At 48.9% G+C, this 23709-nt stretch overlaps 5 protein-coding genes across 5 annotated transcripts; 3 read left to right on the top strand and 2 right to left on the bottom strand.

Moving 5' to 3' along the window:
- Positions 1–2320: 2320 nt before the first annotated feature.
- BP5553_06034 (Uncharacterized protein) lies at positions 2321–4998 on the top strand (the record flags this gene model as incomplete). Its single annotated transcript, XM_032014657.1, has 2 exons — positions 2321–2805; positions 2874–4998. The coding sequence occupies 2 exons, from the start codon at positions 2321–2323 to the stop codon at positions 4996–4998; spliced, it is 2610 nt and encodes an 869-aa protein (XP_031869338.1).
- Positions 4999–7071: 2073 nt separating this feature from the next.
- Positions 7072–9244, bottom strand: BP5553_06035 (MFS general substrate transporter; the record flags this gene model as incomplete). The annotated part of the gene is made up of 7 exons (XM_032014658.1): positions 7072–7383; positions 7477–7583; positions 7644–7739; positions 7788–8310; positions 8365–8712; positions 8786–8862; positions 8929–9244. The coding sequence occupies 7 exons, from the start codon at positions 9242–9244 to the stop codon at positions 7072–7074; spliced, it is 1779 nt and encodes a 592-aa protein (XP_031869339.1).
- Positions 9245–11404: 2160 nt separating this feature from the next.
- Positions 11405–13165, bottom strand: BP5553_06036 (p-loop containing nucleoside triphosphate hydrolase; the record flags this gene model as incomplete). Its single annotated transcript, XM_032014659.1, has 4 exons — positions 11405–11456; positions 11552–11687; positions 11742–12571; positions 12621–13165. The coding sequence occupies 4 exons, from the start codon at positions 13163–13165 to the stop codon at positions 11405–11407; spliced, it is 1563 nt and encodes a 520-aa protein (XP_031869340.1).
- A 374-nt stretch (positions 13166–13539) lies between these two features.
- On the top strand, positions 13540–14456 carry BP5553_06037 (putative DUF1640-containing protein; the record flags this gene model as incomplete). Its single annotated transcript, XM_032014660.1, has 3 exons — positions 13540–13919; positions 13975–14360; positions 14413–14456. 3 exons carry the CDS (start codon positions 13540–13542, stop codon positions 14454–14456), a joined length of 810 nt encoding a protein of 269 aa, XP_031869341.1.
- An 871-nt stretch (positions 14457–15327) lies between these two features.
- Positions 15328–22263, top strand: BP5553_06038 (Clathrin heavy chain; the record flags this gene model as incomplete). Its single annotated transcript, XM_032014661.1, has 10 exons — positions 15328–15369; positions 15432–15458; positions 15550–15576; positions 15635–16006; positions 16057–17872; positions 17976–18074; positions 18167–19153; positions 19330–19827; positions 19940–21858; positions 21910–22263. The coding sequence occupies 10 exons, from the start codon at positions 15328–15330 to the stop codon at positions 22261–22263; spliced, it is 6141 nt and encodes a 2046-aa protein (XP_031869342.1).
- Positions 22264–23709: the final 1446 nt, after the last annotated feature.

Here is a 23709-nt window from a genome sequence, read left to right on the forward strand (position 1 = left end):
ATTAGCCCGTGTAGCTCGCAGTGGCGGGCCATGCATGCTATGACTCGATATTAGCAAAGGGTATATTATAGAGCGAGGGTATTCTTACAAGAGTTGATGCCTTTTCGAGGTCAGGGCTGCCACTGGGATCGGGGTCTTAAGTGACTCCACGGACTTGAACAGGTTCAGGGCTTCGGACTGGCGTAGAGTCTCGAATATCTATTTGTTTTGGATTAATACCTTCTCGGCCCCCCCTCGCAAATCTCGAGGAAATGGCAAAGGGAGATATCTATACTTACAGTCATCGCAATATATATTAGGGTATGTATGAATCTCTCTCTGACTTCGTAATGGTTTGCGACACCCGTAAGCCTGGCAAGAATATGTAAAGCTGAACATTGTGGTTTTTATTCCTGGTACACCTTCTAAAAAGAATGTTTGCAGACCAGATGAGCGGTTTGGCGGCAATACATCCGGCTTATTGAGCGACGAAAGTGTTGTAATTTGAAAGATTGATAGATGAGATCAGTAGCCCAACCGTTCAATGTTCAAAGTCAAAGTATTTGAAGATGTCTGACAGGCCCAGGGCATCAGCTTTGGTCAGGCAGTAGATTGATGAGGGGTTTGGGGAGTTAAGTAAGTATAGCGGAGCGCTGTAGCAAACTTGTATGCATGCAAACAAATATGTGTGGCATCATATGCATGCACGATGCATACGAGGGCGGATATTGGAGTGCAATCTGGTAGGTCTTTGGCAAGCCGGCCCCAGCGAAGGAGCACAAACGACATTGGCAGAGCCATTGCAAAATAGAGTAGTTGGATATATAGCTCATGAAGCTCATCATAGGGTGTCAGAAAGACGTTCCTGCCACAACGTAGCCTTTTCAAAAACAAACCTAAGTCGGTTGGCCTATAGCCTTTCTGAACTACAGCGCCCGTTCTATTAGGCTTGGTCCCATGTTACCCCGGGAGCAGACTAGATATACAAGCTATATGACGACCATTTCAACTCAAAGCTTGGTATTGCAATCCCACTATGTTTAAAGAGAAGCGATAGATAAGAGCTCGAACAGGACTACCCGCCTGATGAAATGGGGCGACTAAAGGTAAGATTTAATGATGGTGTTGAGGATCATGTCATGTCCACCATCATTAGAAATGCCTATCACAATGTAGGGCATCCATAGTGGATGATGATTGCCCCATATAACACGGGTCGTTACATGAAAAACGATAACTAACTTGGGCTTTCAGATGAGATTTTGCCTTCTCTGATATGGCCACTTAGCCCAACTCCTTGAAAGGCAGATAGCTGTAGAGATAAAATTTGAAATTGTAGTCTCCCACAGCTAGCAAAGGTGTTTATTACTAGGCCCTCTGTGGGAAGGAAATCAGGCGCGCGACGACGATATATGACATGGGCCTACCGCACAGAACCATTATTTAGTTCAAGATCTATTGCAAATACCAGACCAGATACACAGATCCACTTTCTTGCTGGAAGAAGTGCGGGAGCACCAAGCAAGTTACGTTGTCGGTGCGGAGCCGTGCATCCGCCACAAGGATCGACCTTGACCAGAAGGGGATTCTCCAGTTTTGAGCTGGTTGCTAGGCAAAACATTCGGACGGTTTCTCCAAACAGACTTAGATAATAAATGCAATTGACCCAAGGACGCTGAAGGGCAAAGATTATTCTGAATCTGAAAACCTTGGAACGCGTCTAACATGGGCAGAAGTACAGAGTACGTAAATGCGCCCCAGGGATTGCATCTGACAGGATGGAGCCAGGTGGCCACACAATCCAGGGGCCACTTCCTCCCTGACGACGCCAGAGGATCAGCAATGGAAGAGTTGGACAAGAGCCAAACATAGTATAACAATCGACAGTAGAGTGGAGAATGAGAGATTACAGATGCAGAACCAAACAAACAAACAAACAATTGAAAAATAATAAAGATGCCTGCCAGCGCAGTGAACGCACTGGGAGGCTGACAGTTTCCTCCGATTGGGCCAGCATTGCTATTGCTCGTCCCTTGAAGCGCAAGGAGGATGCAAGGGGGGATCACAGTGGGAGGGCGGTTGATTTCGTCGTCCCCAAGCCTCACGCTCGCTTTGTGCTTCCTTTATTTACGATTAGTTTCAATAGCAGGAATCCTCTTTCCCAGTATTCTGCACAATTGCACCGAAATTGCTCTCGTCAAAAGGCGCCGTCGATTGCCCTTTGCGACCAGGCCAGGGGTTGACCGACCTTGGGGCTCCTTAGACCAGCTGCTAAGACCTGGGAGGGCCCGAAGGCAAATAATAATAAACGCGACCAGGCCGAGCAAGGCGAAACAGCTCAATGTCGACCTTCACACCCAGACGGACCCTCGCCCGACCACGACCTTCTATAACTAACGCCTTCAATATCAATACCGCTTCGAGCCCTAACCTTGGCGCCTCCTACACCGGTCAGCTGCTAGTATCCGCCGCCAACGGTCACAAGACAAACGCGCTTCCGCGCAAGTCGTCCCTGAGTACCCTCACCTCCGGCTCCCTCGCCGCCATCCCTGATGCTAGCAAAGCATACCCTCTAAGCACCGTGCTGGATGAGAATTCGAATTCCAACTCCCACATGGCGAACACGATGGGCCCTCCGACGCCGTGGCGTGGAGGCGAAGGCAATGACAATAGCCTCGAGGTGAACGACACGGTCGATGTGCCTGGAAACATGTATGGGTCGGTCAGATTTATAGGCAGCGTACAAGGCAAAAAGGGCGTGTTTGCAGGCGTCGAGCTGAGCGAGGAGTTTGCAGCGCGCGGGAAGAATAATGGCGATGTTGATGGGTAAGAAACACAAACGGCGATTGTCTACGCTGGCTGGAGACGAGAATGTAGGCTGACAAGTCACACAGCGTATCTTACTTTACAACCTCTATTCCTGGTTCCGGTATCTTTCTCCCGGTAAATAGAGCTACCAGGCGTGAGTCCCAGTCCTCGGGGGAGGGCTCTTTCCCTCTCACGCCTTCGACTCCATCGGCTGGCGGCAGTTTCAGGGTAGCAGGCCAGGGATCGAATGCGTATACCCCGCCAACTCCTTCACTACCAAAATTCAGTCAGTCAGTTGGGCCCGCTAGAGCACCAAGTCCTCAGTTTAAGAAGTCACGGCCATCTCTGCCCCGCCCCGAGTCGCCTTTGCGGAGGCCAATGATTGGGGCCGGGAGACCATCCATCGGGACGCCAACGGCAAAAGCACCTGCAAGATATGCTAGCCCGGCTCCTGGAAAGTTTGGGCAGAGCGTGAGGGGGACGAAAGACTCTGGTGATCCGAGCAAGAGAATAGGATATACGCCCCGAACGGGAATGCACGCAACCATGGGCCCTCGAAGTACTTCTGCCCTGGGACAGGTTAAGTCAAATTATAGCGACGATGACACGACGCCTATTGGAGTGGCACGTACGGCCACCAATGCAAGCATCGGCTCTGTATCCTCATTCAACGCAAAAATTCGGCCGGCGTCGCGGGCGGCATCCCGAGCAGCGTCCCGGATGAACGATGATGAGGCCGACCGGTTACGAGGACAGTTAGAAGAGCGTGATAGACAACTAAAAGAGCAAGCAGCGAGCTTGGCAGAAATGGAAAACAGTCTGGCTGAAGTGCAATCGTTAATGGGAGCCGCAGATTTACCTAGCAGACATCATAGAGGCAGTCTAGAGGATAAGGATGCTGGGCAGCTGCGTGCGATGATGCGGGAAAAGAACGAAAAGATTGCAATGCTGACGGCAGAATTTGATGCCCATCGAGCTGATTTTAGGAGCACTATTGACACCCTTGAGTTGGCTAGCACCGAGACTGAGAGAGTGTATGAGAAGCGAGTTGAGGACTTGATACAAGAAGTGAGAGAATTACAGGAACGTAGCGAGGATGTGGATAGTGTTGCACGGCAGCTCAAGCAACTGGAAGAGCTGGTTCAGGAATTAGAAGAAGGGCTGGAAGATGCAAGACGAGGAGAGGCTGAAGCTAGAGGAGAAGTGGAATTCTTACGCGGCGAGGTTGAGCGCACGAGATCAGAGTTACGTCGCGAGCGTGAAAAGGCTGCTGCTGCATTGAACGGGGGGGTCGTGAACGGCGAATCCGGGTCCCTGTCAAAGGAAGTGGAACAGCGAGATGATGAAATTCGGGGCTTGAAAGCCATCATACACTCTTTGAGCAGGGATGCAGTTCCAGATACTACGACTTCGAATCCAGACCTCCAGAAAACACCAACTCAACGCCAAGGTAGCTTTACTCGACTTCGACAGGGTAGCAAGGGGAGCAATGGAGTCGACTCTATGGACGACAAGCTAGCTCGAGAGAAACTTGAGCGAGAGCTCAACGACCTTCGTGTCGTTGTCGAAACAAAGAATAATAGAGAAGAGGAGCTTGAGCGTGAGCTTGAGCGAATTCGCAGAGGCAGCGCCAGCACTGCAACCACTCAGCGCGCCAGTGCTATGACTATTGGAAGTTCAGGAACCGTGACCCAAGATCACTCATCTGCTCGAGACTCGAAGGGGACGGTTGGAAGTTGGCGGGAGCGAGAGTTACCCCGGTCCCCTGAAAGCCACAGACGTGGCAATACACTGGAGACTATGCCAGAAAGCGATGCATACTCATCCACTAATGAGAGTTTCTGTGAGCTCTGTGAGACCTCGGGTCACGATATCCTCACCTGCACAAACATGTTTAGCTCTAACGGCCAAAATGGCAGCGGTAACCACGCCCAAGACGCTTCTGCTGCCCACCAGCGAACGGGCAAGGATATTGCCAAGGAAGCACTGAAGCCCCCCCCAGCCGATGAATACCAACCCGCTCCACTATCACCATTAAAGAAATCACATGGTCCTTCGCACGCAACTCCCGTCCGAATCATTCCGAATCCCATGGAGTCCGGCCCTGTTGCTGGCAAGGAAAGCGGGGTTGTGAATATGGACAAATGGTGTGGAATCTGTGAGAGGGAGGGACATGATAGCATTGATTGCCCGTTTGAAGACGCATTCTAGAAGACCATACCTGGTTGCTCAACAACATTGCTTTCATTTGTTTTACTTGGAAAGGGGTTGGTAGCATTGCGCGGGGTGTCCTTTCTCGTTCTCATATAGCGATGATACCATTCTTTCTTACTTTTAAAGCTGGTTTTTTGTTTTTTTTATGGACGGCTTCAATTTTATCTCAAGTAATGAGGATGGAATGGCTTGATGATGGTTGATGGACCGAACCAGAAGAAGTCTATGATTGAAAGGGACGGAACAGGATGATATGATTGATGTAGACATACTAATTAGTTAATAGAAAGGTGGCTACAAGAATCAGGTTGTCATACATGAATCCGGCAGCATGTTTTGGGAAGCTTGAAAATGCCGCGACTTAGAGGTATGTTCCGGGTAAGGTTGGTGAGCTCGAAGTTTAAATTTCAGGTTGGCCCGTACGATCTGCTTCGTTGATCTCTACCAAAGTCGCCAACTTAACTCTTCCAATTACTACTATCTTCTTTCTTCCAAATCTTTTATTTCCTAGAATACCTTTCTCATACGAGCACATGGTTTTATAATCTATAAATAAAGACAAGGAACTCCCCAAGATATACAAAACCAATTTTCAATCAGCCCCCAGCTCCATTAACCCACCCACCAGACATAGTTGCGGACCGGTGGTATGAAATAACTTCATCCAACATATTTTTAAATCTATAAACTCTGAGGAGCAGTTAAACATTCTCCGCTACTGCAGTGGCAACGTGGAGTGCAAGGTTGCCGCCCCGCCAACGGCTCTTGCCGGCGCTTAGAGGTACCACCTATATTGTAACCAGGGGTTGATATAAGTGCGAGGCACCTCACTTCCTACTCAGAACCTTCTTCATTCATTTTAATTCTTCAGGCCAAGAAGTATAACAGAATCCATCTTTTGTATCAATAATATGCGATAGCCCCTTCTGAACTGTGCGTCTACGCCTGCCTCCTCCCGATCATGTGCTTCCGTTGGATATCCCGAGTTGGTCGCCAAGGATAATGTTGCTACAGTGGAATTCAAATCTACTGGCCCGTATAACCAACATATCACTGTGGCTATTTGGTAATCGAGATGGGAAAATCTTGATAGAGGATGGTATCGAAAGCGGTCGAGCACCCTCTGGTATAAGAGAGGTGAGCATCAAAACGTTATCAAGTGGTCTATAAGTATTTCTCAGAACATAGACATCACGACTAGCGAGGATACCTCCCAAGTCGAACATTGTGTACGGGATTCAAAAGGGGACTTTATTGCTAGTGGTGTATCTGGGATTGTGGAACGATTACCCTCTGGCGATATGACAACTGAGAGCCCAATATATAAGGAGCTAAGCCACCATCCCCGCCTGGTTCCGTTAATTGATTGGGATCCAAAAGACTGCGTCCTTACCTGACTCTATAAACAAACAACTGCCCGTCCAATAAACCGCCTTCCACCTCTAACCGACTCATCGACGGTCCCTTTACCACAACATCCGGCTTCAGCAATTATTGATTATTCCCACTTGGCTTTTGAAACTACATAACTCTAGCACTGAGAGTATTCCTCATCGCTGTGATTAAGGCACTGCGTATGGACTGTGGAGTGATAATACCAAAGCAATAGCACCTTCACACCAGGGACATTCAAGTTAAAGTTATTACTTTTTGCTTCTATTTATTTCCCATTCACTCCATTCTATTATCCCTCATGTTTCCCCGTGTAGTGGAGTAGTTCTCTACCAAAAAAAGACCAACCATGCATATCCAGCCCATGCGAGAAATTAGGTACACTATAAAGAAAAGCGTGAGATGTGTTTCATTTTCGGTTTCGTCGACTTCTTGAAAAAAAAGTCTAGTCGCGTAGGTATACAGGATTAAAAGGGAATATTCGAGAGTTGAGAGAAGGTGGTTGTGTTTGTGTGTGTGTGTGCCGTTTTCTTTTTGATGTCCCCAAAAAGCAGAAACCGGAAATAAAACGCCGGGGTATATGCGAGGATACAAATGCTATGCAATACAACGATGCGAACATTGATGAGTCGCTGATCCAAATAAGACGTACAAAAGAATCATCTCGATGGAGGGGATTTATGCCGCCATCTCGATCTTCTTCCCCTTGACGCTCTTCCACTCGATGGCTGCGCTGCCGACGATGGTCATACAGGCCATGACGGTAGCGACAAGGAAGGCTTGTGTGAGGGCATTGTTGTATGATAGTGTGACGCCCGGGAGATAAGACTTGTCGATAGCACTCTGGATCGAGGTGGCGCCAGTGACGAGGACGATTTTGGGGTCGAGTGTAGGGGCGTATTTGGCTAGGTTTTCGGCAAGTTTGTTGGTGAAGACGTTCTGGCCGGCAGAGACGAATAAAGCTCCACCTAAGGTCTGGGCAAAGATGATCTGTTGGTTGGTTAGTTGAGGAACGTCGAAGATAATTTTGGGCAGTTATGGTAAAGGGTTTGGGTTTTTGGTTATGGGGAGGGGTTTACGAACCACTGAGGTAGCGATGGGCACTTCGGAGATGTCTAACACGGTTTGGACCGCAATGAGAGGCTGTTGCATCCCCATTCCAATTCCGATACCTGTAATAGCTTGGTAACCTAGCAAATAATATCGTTAGTTTCCTGACAAAAGGGGCATAGTCTGAAGTGTGCACATACCAATCCAATATGAATGCGAAGATTCTGGGGTCAAGGTATAAAGCAATCCTACACCGACTGATACAAGAATGGTAGAGGCGATCATCAAAGGAGCATCTAGTGGAAATTAGTCCCCGTTCAAGATTATAAATATACCAAACTTACAATATCCAAGTACAGTGACTCCGGCACCACTAAGAATACTGACAATGACAAGCGTCAAGATAAGGGGCAAGTTCATAATGCCTGATTTCACGGCACTAGCTCCCTTCACGGCTTGGAACCAGATGGGAAGATAGTATACGAGCAAGAGGAAGCAGGATCCAAGAGTAAAGGCAAACCAGGCCGCGGCCCACATGGAACGCTTCTTCATGATCCTGGGAGGGACAGTTGCTGAATCTTGCTTCCAAAATTGAATGGAAACGAAAGCGATAGCCAAAACGGCAAAGATCACAAAGAGGGCGATGATCTTCCCGTCCTTCCAGGGATACTTGGTTCCGCCCCATTGGAGTGCTAATAGGAGGCACACGATCGATGGGATGAAGGCGAGGGTACCGTAAAGATCGAACTCCTGGACCCGGGCCTTCCATCCGAGATCTGCGACGGCTGCCCGCTCAGGATTCTTGAAGAAGATCATGATGGCGACGACCGTAATGGCTCCGATGGGAAGATTGATGAAGAAACACCACTAATAATGATTAGCCAAGACCAAGGACCAGTGTGATCATAAGACGCAACATACCCTCCAGGTTGCTTTATCCGTGAAGACACCGCCGAGGAGCGGGCCTGCAACGGACGCAATACCATACATTGCTCCAATGAATCCGGTGTACATGGGCCGCTTAACCAAAGGGACCGAGTACGCCACGATAATCAAAGCTCCAGAAAAGATGCCTGCGGAACCAATACCTGCCACAGCACGGCCAAGAATCAAAGCAGTCGAGTTGGGTGCTACTCCGCAGATCAAGCTACCGAGTTCGAAGATCCCAATGGCGATGAGGTAAACCCATTTAATCGAGAAGTAGGTGTAGAACTTTCCAAAAAGCAACTGAAAGGATGCCGTTGTGAGAAGATATGCGCTGCCATACCACTAAATAAATGTTAGAACTCAGATGACATGAATATAACAAGTCCTCATGGCCTTAATGAATGTTTTAACTTACTCCTACATCGGGCAGACTCTGGAATTGATCCGTGATCTTGGGGATAGCAGTGGCGATGATAGTGTTGTCCAGGGCCACTATACAAGCTCTTGTTAGTGCAATTCGTGGTGGAGACGTAGGGATAAATAAATAAAAAAGCTTACTCAGAAACACGGACAAACAGAGAGCCAAGGAGATCAGGCCCAACTTCATGCCAGTGGGATATTCGACGCCTTCACCACTGGTCATGATTCTCGATAACTCGGCCTGTAGCTCTTTGCCAGATTTCCTCGAGGCGACCTGTTCCAGGTCTGGCTGGGCCTGTTCGTTGTTGAGATCCCGGACAGAGTGTGCGGGTGAGCCGGTTGAGCCTTGGTGGACAGAGGGTTCACCCTCGCTGTGTGCATGTTTCTCATCCATACTGGGCGTTCCGCTTTTGAGGGTCGAGCTGCCTACGGACTTCTCGTCGGCGACGGCCATTATATCCTGTTGTAACCGAGTATCTTGTTGTCGATCTGACCTGGTTCGCAACTTTGGACGAGGATGGTTGGGTGTCAGGCTACGGAGTTCTCGAAGGGACAAACGACTGATAGATAATCACAATGTGTATCAGTAGTGGCGGCTCTCGACCCTTATGTACTGGATGAATAGTTATTTCCTTTTTTGTTTTGGTTCGGTGTTCGGCGCTATGGTAAAGCGCAAGGTGTACCTGGTAGTTATCTCAGCGACGATGAGACCGACAAGGCCTGGCTTGCAGGTTGGGAAGGCTTGGGACGAACAGATGCTAGATGGAGCCTTATTTACCCTTGTTATTTGCCCCAAGTTGTTCTTATTTGTTGTCTCCTATATTTGCTGACGGCCCGCAGCAGGGGTAGGCCAAGAATGGAGCACCGGATATACAAGGATCTATCGACGGAGGTAGAACTATATTTCCGATCAACCTAGGGCTAGACGCTGGAGAAGACGAGGAATAATAAGGGGGAAGTGGATCGGGTCGTAACGAGCAATGGAGAAGATGCCTTGGGCTGAAAGGGAGCTTGGGGAAAAGGCCGGATCTTTGTATGTTTTTTCTGGCAGCTCCACGAGGGACATTCCAGCTCCGGGTTATCTCGTCATTACGAAGTAAACGATGGTCAATGACTACTTCGTACAGTACGCGTTTGCGAATTTGGGCTTGCGCCGGGCAGTCTTTCCCCCGTTTTGCGCCATGGTTGGCGCTTTAATTATCTGCCTTTAACCTTTACTCGGCGGATATCGGGCGAAGGTGCTGAAGGCGTCCAGCGGCTTAACCCCCAAAAGGATGTTTTCTACCAAGAAGTCTCCGTAAGGGCAGCCAATAGCCACGGCAAATCTTGGATCTGGAGAGGCGTGGTAGAACCGTACAGGAACCATAGGAGGGCGTTTAACGCTGTTCGTCCGAACGCGGCGGAGGAGAGAGAAGGCTCTGGGGCCCCAAATTCCAGTGGCACGGATTCCACCAGGAAGTACGAAGCACTATCCGTTGGCGACTACCTCCGTACTAGGATGGGCTTCCCTGAGGCTGCAGTATACGCACTCGTAAAGTAAAGGGGGCTTTGCGTTTGAACTTTGACTCACTCGCTACACTAGGCTGTATTGCTAGTATATTGCCAGTATTGCGTACTCGTACCTCCGTACAGGGTCTATTTCGGTTTGCTTACTCCGTACCAAGTCCGCCCCGACTCTCTTTCTTCAAGTTACGAGTACTCGTAGCCTCGTCTTATATCTGAGTACTTCCCGTTTATGGGTTAACTATTCGAGTTAGCCTCTTCTTGTATCCGAGTACTCCCCGTTTATGGGTTAGCTATTCGGGTTAGCCTCTTCTTATATCCGAGTGGCGCTATTAATCGGTGTTCATGACGGACTTTTGCCCTGCAGGGATCGGACTCTGATGAACGCCGACTGTCTTCCACGTTTTGAGATACTGTAGGTATGTGGTAAGAACTTACTGTACGTATGAGCAATAGTATGCGCACGCGGCCGTCAGGGTGGTCAATTGCTGAGACTGCTAGTGTGGAAGAAACCAGGTAACACGATTTGCTAAGAATATGTCTCTATTTTCACGGAGAAGCCGTTGGGTAGGGTAGTACTAAGAAGTTTGTTCTTGGTGTTGTAGCACCGCACTCTGCAATGGATGGTGACATAAAAAAAGTCTATTTGCTGATGGAAAGACGACGTAGCTGCTATACGGTGCCACAGAATTTCTCTGGCATTAAGGAGATAAATATATGTCACATTGAGATCTCACCGCTGGTAGTCAGCCGGTACGATTTAGGTATCTAGGCAACAATCTGTTTCTTACTCTCTGCGCACGCGGTCCATTCCGCCGAGTAGTGTACTGGGCATGACTATGACGAACCAGGCTGCGACACATCTCACACTTTACCCACACTGAAAAGTAACATATCACACGTGCTCAGATTCAACTACATACCTAACTAGTTTCAGAAGCTATGATAGGAATCATCATCCTGCGCTATGGGCTCTTCATTTTATAGGAGCTAACTTTTTCGCCCAATCTATCAAACTCCTACAGTATGCAATAAGCCAAGATCACTGAACCGGAGGACCATGAAATACATGACCCAATGCTGCAGACTTTCCCTTGGGAGTATTCGCATTTTAAGCATTGGTGGGCTCGAGGGTAACACCAGACAGGATATTGGCCCAACCACTAGAGAGATGTCGCGTTAGTTTTTGGCTGGGAAGGAAGTGGTCGTAGAGCAGATGCAAGAAAGGGGAATAGGAGTAACCCTGGAGGCAACTTACATCAGACGCCAATGCTTCTCAATACGACGACTCAATGCAACCTTCTCGCCAATATTCGTGCAAGCAGGACTTGTCAAAACCAACTTCGCAGCGTCTGCCTTCACGGCAACAACCTTGGCGCCCGTTGCGGTCGATCCTAGGTCGGAATTAGCCTCGTTCTTGGGCACTATTGCAACTTTTGTCTACTTACCGATGTTTACCATCAAAACTTCGTTCTTAGCTAGCTTGGCGACCTTCGCCTGCTTTCCATCCGCAGTCTTGACGCCCAAAAGTCTTCGGAGAAGGAAGTAGTTGACCTCAATCTCCGTATAGATATCTGGCAGGCGGCCCTTGAGACCAAGGACGAAACCAACAAGACGATCAGCACGGCAAAGAGTTGGGTCGATGCGTGTTCCGACACCAATAAGTCCGCCTGGAACTGCATATTTGAGGTCATTGTTCTCCGAGTTCAGAGTAACGATTCGGCTGAAAATTGGCGTGCACTGGATAGCTCCCTTTTCATCACGAGTGACAATTCCGGGTCGGATCTCAATCTCGTCACCAAGCTTCAAAACACCGTGGAGGATACTTCCACCAGCAACACCTCCCTTGAGCTCTTCGATTTCGGCACCCGGCTTGTTGACATCGAATGATCGAATGACGATCATCTGGGGGTCCATAGAGAAGTCGCGGGGGGGAACAGGAATGGTGTTGACAATTGCTTCGTTGATAGCATCGATGTTGAACTTCAGCTGGGCAGAGATTGGGATAATGGGTGCTCCCCCAGCAACAGTTCCTCGGATGAATTTTAATATTGACTGGTAGTGCTGGTTGGCGCTCTCTTCCTTCATCAGATCGACCTTATTCTGGAGAATGATAATCTTGTTCAGTTTCATGATTTCGATGGCTGCGAGATGCTCGGAGGTTTGCGGCTGCGGGCAAATTTCGTTGCCAGCAATGAGAAGGAGAGCGGCATCCATGACCGCTGCACCTGACAACATAGTGCTCATGAGAATATCGTGACCAGGGCAATCGACGAATCTGCTTAAATTAGCCTTTGTATTTCAGCAGTGTCCAGCAAAATACATACGAAACATGTCTGAGCAATCGGTATGTGCCACTGCATCCTTCCCGCTCACAAGGAGGGTCGACCTCCTTCTCACTCTTGTAACTTCTAAAGCAACCCGGTCTCGGACACTCTTCATTGTCGCATTTGTAAATCTTGGCGTTGGCATAGCCCAATTTGATGGTAATATTCCGCTCCAATTCATTCTTGAACCGAACTGTCTGTACTCCTGATATCGCTTTCACAACTGTCGACTTTCCGTGCGCGACATGCCCAATAGTCCCAATGTTAATGGTAGCTTGCCGTGCGATAATCTCGGGCGTCAGAGGCGTCAACGACTTAACATCCAGATCCTTGGGCTCTGTTTGAGGCGGCAGAGTCGGTCGAATGATTGCTGGCACAGTCTCCTCTGGTGCAGACTTCTTCAGCGCCGACTTAACGGGCTTCTCCTCCATTTCCTCAACATCGTCAACGTCATTTTGTGGATCGAGACCTGGAGAGCCGGGACCAGAGTCGGAGTCGGAGTCTATGTCATTCCCGTATCTATCACCGTCACCGTTCGCCGCCATGTTGGGTGGTCGTGAGATGGTGGTTTCTTTTGGTGGCGGGGTAGGTTTTCGAAGTTTTCTGGAGATCCAGGGACCTGGCTAGCGATGGACTACTTAAGCTCAGAATTTCTGTGCTAGGTAGATTCGAGAGTATAGTCTTCAAGGACTCTGGATATCGTCGAGGAATGCGCGCGCAGGAGCGTTTGGATGTTGGCTGAAATTTGGACAAATGTAAAAGAAAGACGCTCAAAAGTGAAGTGGGCTCTCAACCGAGCTGCTGGACGTCAGTGACTCAAGTCGCGTGCGGTCGCCTCTTTCCGACCCGGAGTGGGAACCAAATCAAACATCGCATCCAACTCTAAATAGCCCACCACAACCGTGGGAATTCTTTCAACATGGCTCATTTGGGCCTGAACTCTGCGCAAGCTCTTCCGCGATTCCTTCTTCCAAAATTAAGCTGGCAGCCGGCCTCCAGTGCCAATCATACAATTCGGGCGCTATATTCAACCGCATCTAGCTATGATGCCCCTCCAAGATCTTTTGGCAACTACTCTAATAGGGCCATTGCCCAGCGAAGAATCAATGAGCCCTGTCGGCCGAGGGCGAGCATACTATCCGGCCCATCGCACCATAAAGCTTTCCATGCCTCAAGCCGTCGAGCGAGGGATCATCACTTCGATACCCTCAAATTCGTGCAACGTCTGAAGGAAGATGGCTTTACAGAGGCGCAAGCCGTAGCGATGATGAAAGTGCTCAGCGATGTCATTGAAGAAAGGTCTATCTCCCCTCCAGTCTCTGTGTACTAAGAACATCACTGACATTCTCACTAGTATCCAAAATTTGACCCGCACAATGGTCTTACGTGAAGACCAAGCAAAGGCGACATACACCCAGAAAGTCGACTTTGCCAAACTTCGATCCGAGCTCCTATCTGCCGATTCTACAGAGTCAGCTACCACTCGCTCTTCACACGAACGTCTGACGAATGATCTGGCGAAGTTGAACGCTAGACTACGGGACGAGATTGGCAGGACGCAGGCGTCTGTGAGATTAGATCTCAATCTCGAGAAGGGAAGGATTAGGGAAGAAGCCAATGTGCAGGAGTTGAAGATCAAGGAGACAGAGACCAAGATTGAACAGGAAGTTGCGAGTCTAAGGGAGAAATTAGAAGCAGTCAAGTTCCAGACTTTGCAATGGCTTATGGGTGTTTGCACTGGTAAGCTCGGGTGTCCCCTCCAATATCATGTATATGCTAATGTCCTCGATAGGTACCGCTGCCTTGATTCTTGGTGCTTGGAGGTTATTAATGTAGGGGAGTCCTTAAAGACCAAACCCAGCATTTGCAGACTCTAGATTGGCGTTCCTATAGTTCTAGAATAGCCGGAGTCTAAAATTATCATCCACATAAGAGGTGTGGCAAAGTATTACAAGGTCCTGATTGCCATGATTGTAGAAGTGGATAGAATTTTGGGCCAAAGAGCAAACCGGTATTAGATGGTGCTCGAGCAATCAAAAGACCCCTTTGAGGGTGTGTATGACATGCCATATGAATTGGAAAGGACCACAATGTTCTACTTAGAATAGTTGTTTAATAGAGTTTAGAGGAGTAATAGAGAACTCTTAATAATCCCATTATAGCATCAAAATCAACTGTGAGAATTTAGTTAGGGCTTATTGACCCAATGTAACTTTAATTTTTGTGAATGATGCAACAGATGGATACAGTTGATCAGGCATTAAGCATTTATGGGCGCACCATATTGACCCGGATTTGGAGTTTGTCCTATTGGATTTACTCTACTATGTCGCCCTTTGTAAGTTACATACCATGTAGGCACCGAGATAATACTTCGTTTGTTCTATTCTAAGCCGCGTGGCTCGCGTGGCCCCTATACGCGACGTGTCACGTGTTCAGGAGGCCACAGGTCTTCATTTATGGGTTAGCGCAATCTCGCCTGGGCCTCCCGTCTCTAAGATGTTGTTCTACGAAAGCTGGCATCCACAACGCAATCATCACATCCGCATCTCCTCATCTCTACGATACCCACGGCATTCCCTCTTTTCCCGGGAGCTATTGGGATTTCCACTCTTTCCCCTGCATCTTCTGCTTCTTTCACGCTTTTTTCTGACATTGTGCACGGTTCTGGGTGATCGGGCGCACCTCGCGCAACAAGCTATTCAAGATGGCGCCGGCTTTGCCCATCAAGTTCACGGAGCTCCTCCAGGTTTGTCGCCATCCTGACCCCATCTGGACGCGCGGGAGATGATAGCTAACAGATACTCTCAGTTGACCAGCGCTCCCGTTAACGTTGATGTGCGTTCCCTGGGCTCCGCAACCACAATCTGTTCCAAGCTACCCAGGCTACTGTCGTGACGAGTGGATGGCTGACCTGTATCATTTTTAGCAACAATCAATTGGATTCAACTCATGTGTAAGTGTTGATGCCCTTGTGCAAACTGCTGTAGAACTATAGCTGATATTAAAGTTAGACCCTCGAATCTGATTCCTTTATTTGTGTGCGTGAAAAGAAGAATGACGCTGCCCAACCCGAAGTCATAATTATCGACCTCAAAAACAACAATAATGTCATGCGCAGACCGATCAAAGCAGACAGTGCTATTATGCACTGGACAAAACAGGTTATTGCGTTGAAGGCACAACAGAGAACACTTCAGATCTTCGATCTAGGAGCCAAGGCCAAGCTGAAGTCAACAACCATGAATGAGGATGTTGTGTTCTGGAAGTGGTTCAGCGAAACAAGCTTAGGCTTGGTAACAGAAACTGCTGTTTATCACTGGGATGTGTTTGATCCAAACCAGCCAGCTCCAGTTGAAGTGTTTAAGAGAAACCAGAACCTGGTTGTAAGTAACCGTTTCCCGACCAGGCCAAAGGCTTTCTAACTTCCACATAGGGCTGCCAAATCATCAATTACCGTGTCGGCGACGATGGAAAATGGATGGTTGTAATTGGGATCACACAGCAACAAGGACGAGTGGTTGGCGCCATGCAGCTCTATTCGCGGGACCGTGGCATCAGTCAAGCTATCGAGGGACATGCTGCTGCTTTCGGCACACTGCGACTGGAAGCTTCCCCTGCAGACACGAAGCTCTTCACATTTGCTGTCCGAACCGCTACTGGCGCAAAGCTGCACATTGTGGAAGTCGACCACCAATCGTCGAACCCCGTCTTTGCGAAAAAGGCTGTAGACGTTTATTTCCCCGCAGAAGCTGTAAACGACTTTCCAGTTGCTATGCAGGTTTCCCAAAAGTACAGCATCATCTATCTGGTCACTAAGTATGGTTTCATCCACCTTTATGACTTGGAGACTGGAACCTGCATTTTCATGAATCGCATCTCGAGCGAGACCATCTTCATTACTGCTTCCGACTCCGAGTCTTCCGGGATTGTGGGCATCAACCGCAAGGGACAAGTGCTGTCTGTTGCTGTTGATGAAACCACCATCATCCCCTATCTCCTCCAAAACCCTGCCAACTCCAGCTTGGCAGTCAAACTCGCATCTAGAGCTGGTCTTCCTGGTGCGGACAACCTCTATGCACAGCAATTCGATCAACTCTTATCCTCTGGTAACTATGGCGAGGCTGCTAAGATTGCCGCTAATTCACCCCGTGGCTTCCTTCGAACCGCTCAAACTATCGAACGATTCAAGTCACTGCCAGCTGTCCCCGGCCAACTGTCAGTCATCCTTCAGTATTTCGGTATGCTTCTTGATAAGGGAACCCTCAACAAACACGAGACTCTCGAGCTGGTGAGACCAGTTCTTGCCCAGCAACGAAAGCATCTTCTTGAGAAATGGTTGAAGGAGAATAAGCTGGATTGTTCAGAGGAATTAGGTGATGTTGTTCGGCCACACGATTTGAACCTTGCTCTCAGCATATATCTCCGCGCAAACGTTTCTCCAAAGGTTGTTGCAGCATTGGCAGAAACAGGCCAATTTGAGAAAATCCTGCCTTACGCCACACAAGCCGGATACCAGCCAGACTATGTACAGTTGCTTCAAAACATTGTGCGAATCAACCCCGAGAAGGGAGCAGAGTTTGCAACCCAACTGGCAAACAATGAAGGCGGATCATTGGTTGACATCGAGCGTGTGGTTGATGTTTTCCAGGCTCAAGGCATGGTTCAACCAGCCACGGCATTCCTGCTTGATGCTCTCAAGGATAACAAACCAGAGCAAGGACACTTGCAGACTCGCCTCCTGGAGATGAACTTGATCAATGCTCCTCAAGTCGCCGATGCTATTCTTGGTAATGATATGTTCTCGCATTATGATAGACCACGTATTGCACAGCTCTGTGAGCAAGCTGGTTTGTTTCAACGAGCATTGGAACACTACGATGACCCTGAGGCTATCAAGCGGGTAATGATTAACATTGTTGCGACACCCAACTTTTCTCAGGACTGGTTGACGACTTTCTTCGGCCGCTTGTCCCTCGAGCAGTCCTTAGACTGTCTCGATGCCATGCTGAAGTCAAATATCCGCCAAAATCTTGGTGCTGTTGTCCAGATTGCAACCAAATACTCCGATCTCCTTGGCCCCACACGATTGATTGATCTCTTTGAGAAATACAAGACGGCCGAAGGTCTCTTCTATTATCTTGGAAGTATCGTCAACCTCAGCGAGGATCCTGATGTGAACTTCAAGTACATCGAAGCCGCTACCAAGATGAGCCAGTTCACTGAAGTGGAGAGGATTTGCCGCGATTCTAGTAAGTTGCACCTTCCGTTTCCCTTTCTTTACTCTGCCCTTCCCACCTGGACTGGCTGGACCGGACCTTCCTCTGGATACCTGGACATGTCAACAACATGAAGGACCCCTTCTCCTCATCGATGCTGTCGCATCAACACAACACCACTACAGCTCCTCCAAGTTGCGCACCGAAAGCCTCCGAAGAAGTGATCAGAAATCAGGTATGTCAACCATAGATATGCACTGGTGCAAGCACTAATGTCAACAGTGGTGTCTCAACACGTCTTGTCCTTACGCAACTGGCCATAAATAGGACACTGTCCATTCTCAGCTCGCTCCTCGTTCCTTGGGCTCTCTTGGACTGCTCCAAGCAAGATGGCTTCCAAGGCATCCAACATCCTCGAGTACGTGGTCGGTCAAGTCTGGAGTCTTCTCACCCTCACGCCTGCCAGACGGCAAAACCCAATCTTCAATATGATCCTTTCTACTCGAGATGTGGTGGAGCAGATCTTGGCAGACTCGCTCCTCGTCTTTGCTCCAGGTCTTTTGGACGTTGTCCGATCTCCTACTCCACCTTCTGTGGCCTACTTTAAGAGCCTACCGACAGATGTCACTAAGCATTGGGCTGTCTACCTTCTTGTGCTCGAGAAACCAGGCTGTGGACCTAAAATCTACATCGGCTCAGGTACTGGTGAGCTTCGTGGTGTAGTCACTCGATTCTATCACTACGACAACAAGACGCATCTGCCTCGATATATCCAGCACGCTTTAGACGACGGGTACATGATAGTGCACAAAGGACTTCTCTGTTGGTGCCCTATCCCAACCGCCACGAACCGATTTGTGGTCCGCGCCATATTTCTCGCTGTCGAAGCTGTCTTCTCTATCGTGCTCTGTGCTATGAGACATCAGCAAAGGCACCGTGGCATCCCCTCCCTTGGTCCTTGGGCCCGCGAAGACGTGCAGTACGATGGTTGTTGCACCCACTCCTCCATAGCCGAATACATTCCAGGCCAGACCGACGCTCTTACTCCTGAGCAAACCGTAGCCAAGGAAGTCGAAATGAAGCACAGACGTCTTCAGCAAAAACAGATCTACGTAACCAATACGAGGGACACTAAAAAGTACTTTTGCGATATCTGCCAAAGTACCTTTACCTATTCAAACGAGCTGGTTAAGCACAAAGCCACCAAAAAGCACATCAACAATGCTGCTGGCGTCATCAGAGTTGTCAAAGCCCCTGGATATGATAAATGGGCCTCAAAAAACATTGCTTCACGGAAACATCACTGCTCCATTTGTGATCATACCTTTAGCACTCGGCCAAAGCTGGTAATCCACGAGGCGACAAAGAAGCACATCGACAAGGCCGCCGCGGCCGAGTCGATCGAGTCGAGCTCCTAGCTCGACTTACACGACCCATTTCTTGGACTTTCTTGGACTTTCTTGGGCTTGCCTGCTAACATCTATCTTTAGACTTTTTTAATCCCGAGAAGGTCAAAAACTTCTTGAAGGAGGCTAAATTGACCGAACAATTGCCTCTGATCATTGTTTGCGATCGATTCAATTTCATTCATGACTTGGTCCTTTACCTTTACCAGAACCAGCAATTCAAGTCAATTGAGGTTTATGTTCAGCGTGTCAACCCAGCTCGGACACCCGCCGTCGTTGGTGGCTTGCTTGACGTGGATTGCGATGAGTCTATTATCAAGAATCTTCTCCAAACTGTCAATCCTGCTTCTATCCCGATCGATGAGCTCGTGGCTGAGGTGGAATCTCGAAACCGCCTGAAGCTACTCCTGCCATTCCTAGAAGCCACTCTAGCAGCAGGCAACCAGCAGCAAGCAGTCTACAATGCGCTGGCTAAGATCTACATCGACAGCAACAACAATCCAGAGAAGTTCCTGAAGGAGAATGATAACTACGATCCTTTGACTGTCGGAAAGTACTGTGAGAAGCGTGATCCTAATCTTGGTAAGTAAAATCCTTTTTTTCCTCAACTGATCAGACCTTCCTCCGGATCTTCTTTTTGGACTGGATTTCTTTTGAAATCATTACAGAGCATTCACTAACTTACTTTTCAAAGCCTACATTGCATATCGCAAGGGTCAGAATGATCTTGAGCTGGTCAATATTACGAACGAGAACTCCATGTTCAAGGCGCAATCTCGCTATATCCTTGAGAGAGCTGACCGTGAGTTGTGGTCATTTGTGCTTAGCCACAACAACATTCACCGCCGCTCTGTGGTCGACCAAGTCATTTCGACAGCCGTCCCAGAGTCCACAGAACCCGACAAGGTCTCTGTTGCCGTAGCCTCCTTCCTCCAGGCTGACTTGCCCGGCGAGCTGATCGAGCTTCTGGAGAAGATCGTTCTTGAGCCGTCTCCGTTCAGCGACAATGAAAACCTGCAGAACCTTCTTATCCTCACAGCGACCAAGGCTGACAAGGCCCGTGTCATGGATTATATCCACAGACTCGACGCCTACAATGCACCTGACATTGCCAACATCTGTATCGAGGTCGGGTTATTCGAGGAAGCTTTCGAGGTTTACAAGAAGATCAATGACCACAAGAATGCAGCCAATGTTCTCGTGGAGCACGTTGTCAGCATCGATCGTGCACAGGAGTATGCTGAACGTGTCGAACTCCCAGAGGTTTGGAGCAGAGTTGCCAAGGCTCAGCTAGACGGTCTTCGTGTCACTGATTCTATCGCCTCTTACATCCGTGCTGAGGATCCCAGCAACTACAATGAAGTCATCGAAATTGCCACTCACGCTGGCAAGGACGAAGATCTCATCAAGTTCCTTCGTATGGCAAGAAAGACTCTCCGAGAACCTCCTATCGATACTGCCTTAGCTTTTGCCTTTGCTCGAACCGACCAACTGAGTGAGTTGGAGGACTTCTTGCGAGGCACCAATGTTGCCGACATCGAAGAGTCCGGTGACAAGGCCTATGCTGAAGGATATCATCAAGCTGCGAAGATCTTCTACAGCAGCATCTCGAACTGGGCCAAGCTGGCAACTACCCTTGTTCACCTCGAAGATTACCAAGCCGCTGTTGAATGTGCACGAAAGGCGAACAACATCAAGGTTTGGAAGCAGGTTAATGCTGCTTGTGTGGACAAGAAGGAGTTCAGATTGGCGCAGATCTGCGGCTTGAACTTGATCGTTGACGCTGAGGAGCTTCAAGGTTTGGTTAAGCAATATGAGCGAAATGGTTATTTCGACGAGCTCATCGCTCTCCTGGAGCAGGGTCTTGGCCTTGAGCGTGCTCACATGGGCATGTTCACTGAACTTGGCATTGCCCTGTCGAGGTATCATCCAGATCGCGTGATGGAGCACCTGAAGCTCTTCTGGGGCCGTATCAACATCCCAAAGATGATCCGGGCCTGCGAGGAGGCACATCTCTGGCCAGAACTTGTCTTCCTTTACTGCCATTATGATGAGTGGGACAATGCAGCCCTTGCCATGATGGAGCGAGCTGCCGACGCTTGGGAGCACCACTCGTTCAAGGACATCGTCGTCAAGGTTGCCAATCTGGAAATTTATTACCGGGCACTCAGCTTTTATCTCCAACAGCAACCCTCCCTCCTTACCGACCTCCTTCAAGCCTTGACGCCCCGAATCGATGTCAACCGTGTTGTCAAGATGTTCGAAAAGTCAGACAACATTCCTCTCATCAAGCCTTTCCTCCTCAACGTTCAATCGCAGAACAAGAAGACTGTCAACAGTGCGATCAACGATCTTCTGATCGAGGAGGAAGACTACAAGACTCTGCGCGATTCGGTCGAGAACTATGACAACTACGATCCCGTCGAGCTTGCCCAGCGATTGGAGCACCACGATCTGGTCTTCTTCCGCCAGATCGCGGCCAACATCTACCGCAAGAACAAGCGATGGGAGAAGTCTATTGCGCTTTCCAAGCAAGACAAGCTCTTCAAGGATGCTATTGAGACCGCCGCGATGTCTGGAAAGTCGGATGTTGTTGACGAGCTACTGAGATACGTAAGTTTTCGTTATTCGGGTTCATACTATATTTGTCTAACATTATTCTAGTTTGTTGATATCGGCAGCCGCGAATGCTATGTTGGCATGCTCTACGCTTGCTACGATCTTATTCCAGTGGCCACTGTCATGGAGATCTCATGGCGCCATGGTCTTACGGACTACACGATGCCATTCATGATCAATTACCTTGCGCAGCAGAGCTCGACGATTGAGATGTTGAAGAAGGACAACGAGGAGCGCAAGTCGCGGGAGAAGTCGCAGGAGACGGATGAGAGCAGCACACCTATCCTCGGCGGCAACCGGCTGATGATCACGGCTGGTCCCGGCGGCCGTACCTCGCCTGCTCCCTTCGCGCAGACGAACGGCTTCGCTCCGCAGCAAACAGGCTATTCGAACTTCTGAGACTGAAAGGGGAGAAAGTAGAGACAAACTTGGGAATGTATTAATGACGGGGGGACATCTGGGTAGCATCACATGTTCTGATCTTTCTGCGGCGGAGTACGTAGAAAAGTCGGGGGACCTGTGTTCATATTCGAGATGCTAGTGTAGTTGTATGCCTGCTGCACGCCTTGGGCCACGCACTTTGCTGGGGCGCATCTGTACTCTGTAATTGATAGGAGCGTTCTTGCCTTTGGTTGATATTGCTGATTTGCCCTACTTTACTGTTCCGGACCTTCTGGTCTGGATGTATCATTGAAATTGACATTGACAAGAGCATTTTGCAACCTCTCTCTCCTCTCGTCTTTACGGTTCATTTATGGCTGAGTGACCGCCTGCATGTACTGTACGTACGTATGTGCTGCTATAGCTACCTAGGTAGCTACGTACCTTAGTTAATAATTGTGCATTAGCTATGATATGACTGGTCACTGGGGATAGATAGATAGTAATAAGATTTAGCAGCAGTTGACACATGGCAATTTGATTATTTATGAAACCACTGACCGACTTTTAACAGAGCGCCCTCCTTCCCTCCCGTGCTCCTCCCGCTCCTCTGACTCTCCGAGTCCTCTCCTCTCTGCTCTGACTCTGATCCGGCTAAAGGCGGTCTTGGGGTTTCGCAAGCCGTAATATGAATCACTCGCCAATAATTATTATAGTCGGAAAAAAGCAAAAATAGCCATTCTTTCGACGCATGATCTACTGCGTAATGCATCAGCCTCGTCAATAAATTTGTTGCTTGCTAGTGTGCTGGTAACTAGTAGCCGAGGCTTGCGAGGTCGGCGGGGTGGACGTGCAGGGGGACGATAGATGGGGGGGAAGCAAGGGAAAAAGGACGAAAAAAGTTTCTCTCGGTGCACCAGGGCGCGAGGGGGAATTATTGCCAATTGCTAATGGTCGGACTTTGATCGGACGGGACGCGACATCTTCGCATCGATTGGCCGGTGACTACTGGTAATGGTAATGGTAATGGTAATAGCAAATGGCAATGGTAAATACTCCGCCGCTTGGAGAGGAAAGGAGAGTGTTGGGGGTTGAACTGATTAAAACTAGTAACTCGAGTTCTGCTACAGGGGATGTTTCGTGGTGAGAGTATATTCCGTAGTGCCGTGCAGTATATACGGAAATAGTCCGACCCCGCCGGAGCTACTCTATATTACAAGAGCTCGAATGATAGAGCACGAGCACGAGGAACTGTAACTGTACCTTACATGCCAACCACCAAATACCCGATGTCGTAATAAAATAAATCAGACCCCGAGACCAGCTGGACAAAGCTCTGCTGCCCTCCCCAATCCCTTCTGTTTATATCTCCTCTCTCCATCGCCATCTCCATCTCCATCACCATCTCCCCTCAATCTTTGTTTGCTCTCTTCTTCTTGTGCTCTGTCCGCCATTCCTCCGCCC

The sequence above is a fragment of the Venustampulla echinocandica genome (assembly GCF_003357145.1).
Source record: "Venustampulla echinocandica strain BP 5553 chromosome Unknown scaffold_3, whole genome shotgun sequence".
Taxonomy (NCBI): domain Eukaryota; kingdom Fungi; phylum Ascomycota; class Leotiomycetes; order Helotiales; family Pleuroascaceae; genus Venustampulla; species Venustampulla echinocandica.